Source organism: Suricata suricatta, chromosome 9, assembly GCF_006229205.1.
Source record: "Suricata suricatta isolate VVHF042 chromosome 9, meerkat_22Aug2017_6uvM2_HiC, whole genome shotgun sequence".
NCBI classification, from domain to species: domain Eukaryota; kingdom Metazoa; phylum Chordata; class Mammalia; order Carnivora; family Herpestidae; genus Suricata; species Suricata suricatta.
Window position 1 is genome coordinate 11,385,740 of NC_043708.1, and position 4,066 is coordinate 11,389,805.

General features: G+C 53.4%; 1 protein-coding gene across 8 annotated transcripts in view; it reads left to right on the forward strand.

The window, feature by feature from the left end:
* The window catches only part of FBLN5 (fibulin 5), an 82,972-nt gene extending 79,244 nt beyond the window's left edge, over positions 1-3,728 (forward strand). For all 8 annotated transcript variants that reach the window (XM_029951491.1, XM_029951493.1, XM_029951494.1 and 5 more), the window contains one exon: positions 2,765-3,728. In XM_029951491.1, the coding sequence (XP_029807351.1) occupies positions 2,765-2,926 (162 nt within the window). In that variant the 3' untranslated portion in view covers positions 2,927-3,728. The remainder of the gene's footprint in view (positions 1-2,764) is intronic.
* Positions 3,729-4,066: the final 338 nt, after the last annotated feature.

The following is a 4,066-nucleotide window of genomic DNA, read 5'->3' on the forward strand; positions in this document are numbered from 1 at the left end:
GGAAATAGAGAGGCACTGAGACCTTATCATAGGACGTCGTGGTCAGACACTCCAGTGCCATGTGCTAGTTTGGTGCCCTGATGTCGGTGGGGTGATGAGGATTAAGTAAGAGAAGCCTGCTTTCACACCCACTACCCCCGTCATCATGTCGCACCCATGGCCCTGGAGCTACTGATGACTGTGGCTCTGGGGAGGCAGAGTCCATCAATGGCCTGACTATGCCCTAGAAACTGTGCAGTGGAGGGACCTGTCCTCACTGTCCTCCTGCGTGCTTGTGGGCAGGCCTTTCTCCAGCTGCTGCGGGTCTGGCCCTGGTGGAGGGCGGACTCGATGGCCTCTAGGGTTTTTTCCGATGGGAGAGGCAGTTACCCCGTTTTCTCTGGAGACCTCTACCAGGAAAGCCCAAGTGAACAGCCTGGAAGTTTCCAGTTGTTCTGTTCGCCTCCCGGGCTTGGGCTCTGGCAGGCCTCCCTCCCAAGGGCGGCCCGAGGCTCAAGGTCTTCAACCCTTGGCCTTTGTTCATGCAAACAGTGGAAGCTGGTGAGATATTTGTATATGTAAATGCCATGGGCATTTCCCTGTGAGGCTGTCCTTTCTGAAGCGCTGACCCAGCGCACTGGGGTTTTGCAAGAGTCGACAAGGAAGTCTGAGCGAGCCTCTGTGGAAGGAGGTGCCCCTTGCGCTAATGCTGATGGGAACAGAGGGAGCAGATGCCAAGAGGAAATTGCATGACTGTCAGTCGATTCTTGATAGCCCGGTGGATGGGGGAGGTCCCGTACCTGGCGGGCACCTACCTGCCCGCCCCACCCTTGTCATACTCTTAGGGATGTCACCCCTTTATGGGGCCTCTGAGACAGATAAAACCCCTGGTGTGGCCTTAAATAGGCCAATGTCTTGATGCAGCACGCGTGTTGCTTTCAGTTTCTGGGCACAGTGTTGGGCTCTGTAGCATACGGAACGGGATTGTCCAGCATCTTCTCACTCTCTCTCGCTGGCCACTGCACTGACCCGTGAGCGTCTCCCCTGAAAGATGGTTCTAGGGAGAAGAAATAAAACAGGCAGCAGTCTTTTCTGATTATTGTCATGCAGGGAAAAAGGCCTGGGACTTGGGGTCAAGCGCAGCCCTGCCCTTACTAGTCAGGTGACCCTAGATAGTGGCTTAACCTGCCCGGGCCTTGGTTTGCTTAGTTATAAAATGGGGACGTAATGAGACCTACCTTCAGGAGGACAGCCAGCGTCCCCAGACTGGGCCCTGTGCTTTTAGAGCAGCACTTCTCAATTATTCAAGTCCCCGTGGATCACCGGGGGTGGTGTCACCCTATGGACTCTGGCTCAGTAAGCCAGAGGTGGGCCTGAGATCCTGCATTTCTAACCTGCTCCCTGGTGATGACTGGGGTACTGGTCCAGGGCCCGCACTTTGAGTAACAGAACCTTTCAGGGCTTTTATAAGGATTAAATACGTGCATTGCTGGAAACGGTGCTTCACACATGGTAGAGGCTCAGGGGATGTCAGTCCTCCCTCCCTAGCTGCTCAGAAGCTTTAGAGAGTCAGTGGAGGGAATTATTAGGACTACAGCAGCAGGGTCACAGAGTGCTGAAGCTGGAGGGGACCGGAGTGTCCAATGGGAGCTCCAGCAGGGGCAGTGTATGGGAACCACCTGGAGGCCTGTAAACAAATGATACTTTCCCCAGGCACCATGCAAACATCCACTCAGGCAGAAAATCTTGGAATGGGTTCCTGGAATTGTTAAAGAAAACGTGTCCTAGGTGCACTGGAAGCTGTTTACTGGAGAACTACTGATCTTGGACCCTCATTTTAATTATTTCTTAATGTTATTTTTGAGAGAGAGAGAGAGAGAGAGAGAGAGAGAGCGCGAGCGCGCGCGCGAGCAAGTGGGGGAGGGGCAGAGAGACACACCCACACCCACACACACACACACACACACACACACACACACACACACACACCCACACGGAACCCAAAGCAGGCTCCAGGCTCCGAGCTGTGAGCACAGAGTCTGATGCGGGGCTCGAACTCATGGACCACAGATCATGACCTGAGCTGAAGTAGGACGCTTAACTGACTGAGCCCCCCAGGCTCCCCTGCAAACCCTCATCTTAGACATGAGGCCAAGAGAAGTGAAGTGACCGTCGTAGGGCATGCAGTTAGTTCTACCAGTCATTCTTTTATTCCAGATCTATTTACGGGGCACTGGCCGTGAACCAGGCACTATACCAGGTTCTGGGGGGATGGATTCTGCTGTGAAAAACCTGACCCCTGTCCTTGCTCTTGCAGAGCTCACAGTCTGGTGAGGACTCAGACATAGACCAAGTAGTATGGACAGCATCCTAGGCAGAGTCCATGCAGTGGCAGAGGGGCACAAGGTGACTTGAATCAGGTTGGGGAAGCAGAGAAGGCTCCTCTCAGGAAGTGACATTTCAGGTGGGACCTGAAGGGTCACCAGGAAAAGCTGGCAGGGACATGGGCAAAGGCAAGGGAGGAGTGTGGAATCAAGGCGACGCAAGTTTGACTGCAGTGCTCTGTGGAGGGGGAGGGGCACTCCGATTGAGGCTGCGGAGCTGGGCTGCCGCCGGACCACCCGGCCCCGCCTGCTCCGGTGGAGCAGGATCCCCCACCTCCTGACCGACCCCCAGCTGTCCTCAACCTTCTCTGCTGTTGCTTGACGGCTTCTGGCGTTGGGCTCACCTGCCCTGTTACGCTGGCCAGGCTTTCTCTAACCAGTGTCCTCTGTTCTGTCCACAGCAAACAGGTCCCATCAGTGCCACCCTGGTGATGACACGCCCCATCAAAGGGCCCCGGGAAATACAACTGGACTTGGAAATGATCACTGTCAACACTGTCATCAACTTCAGAGGCAGCTCCGTGATCCGACTCCGGATATATGTGTCCCAGTACCCATTCTGAGCCCCGGGCTGGGGTCTCTGACACCTCTCAGCAGCACCCAGGGACAGGAGAGGAGAAGAGCCGGGAGGGAGAGGGACGTGGGACAGATGTTACGCTTTTCTTGCTGACCGTCTCCCGAGGAGTCGGCCCCGAATGTCCTGGCCCTGCCTGTCCCCTTGTAGACCTGTCGATCTAAAGGACATGCTTCCCCCAGTTCCTGCGACGCAGTTATCGAAAAGTATTATCGGCACCCTGACCTGAGATCGATGGTGATTTTTCAAGCCTATCAGTTTATTTTCATACTTTTCAAAGGACATAGATTAGCTTCGCTGGGGTCTGAGTCCACGTTCAAAGACTGTGAACGGCTTCCTGTCACCTCTTCCACGCCTTCTCTCTGTCTGTCGCTGATTGCTTCTTTGCCGAGGCCGGGATTGCTCACGGGGACGCTGGGATAGCTAGCTGCTGCTTTTTTGCCAGAGAAGGCTGCAGAAAGAAACCACAGCAGGATCGAAGGGTTTTCACAGAGTCTGTTTCCAAACCATGTGTGGTACTTTCAGCCATGAAAGAGGGTTTAGTTGTCCTGACATTTGTATAACTGTCTAATCCTTTCTTGTGCATTTTGAGTCATTTTAAAAAAAGATAAGTGGTAATTCCTTCAAAAGGTCTTCAGACACCTGTGCCCTTCTGACTTCCCAAACCCAGTCTCCTCTCCATTCTGCCCCGGTGTTTTCTTCGAGGACCCCTTACTCATGCTTTCTTTAGAATTTTTTCCTAACTGGGTTGGAAGGCAGAGGTCTCTAAACTGATTAAATATTTGAAGAGATGTTGTGTTTGATTCATTTTGACATCTTAGATGATTCAGCGTTTGGGGCTGGCTCTGCTTCTTTTTCAAACCTGTTTATTGTGCACTGGTGTGAAAACTCCCCGGAGAGCTTGATGGTCCTTAATAACTCAGGCGCCTGGTGGTGAGTGAGGGGCAGAAAAACGGAGGTGGGGAGGGCAGGAGGAAGCCTCAGCCTGAATCCTGTTTCATTTGAGTACAGCTGTTGTTTCACTGTCCCCTGTGTCCAGGTACGCTTCTAGAGCCCAAATGTATTCACCTTACTTTAAATCAGTGGCCCTGGCCGCCTGGGTGGCTCAGTCCGTTAAGCCTCCGGCTTC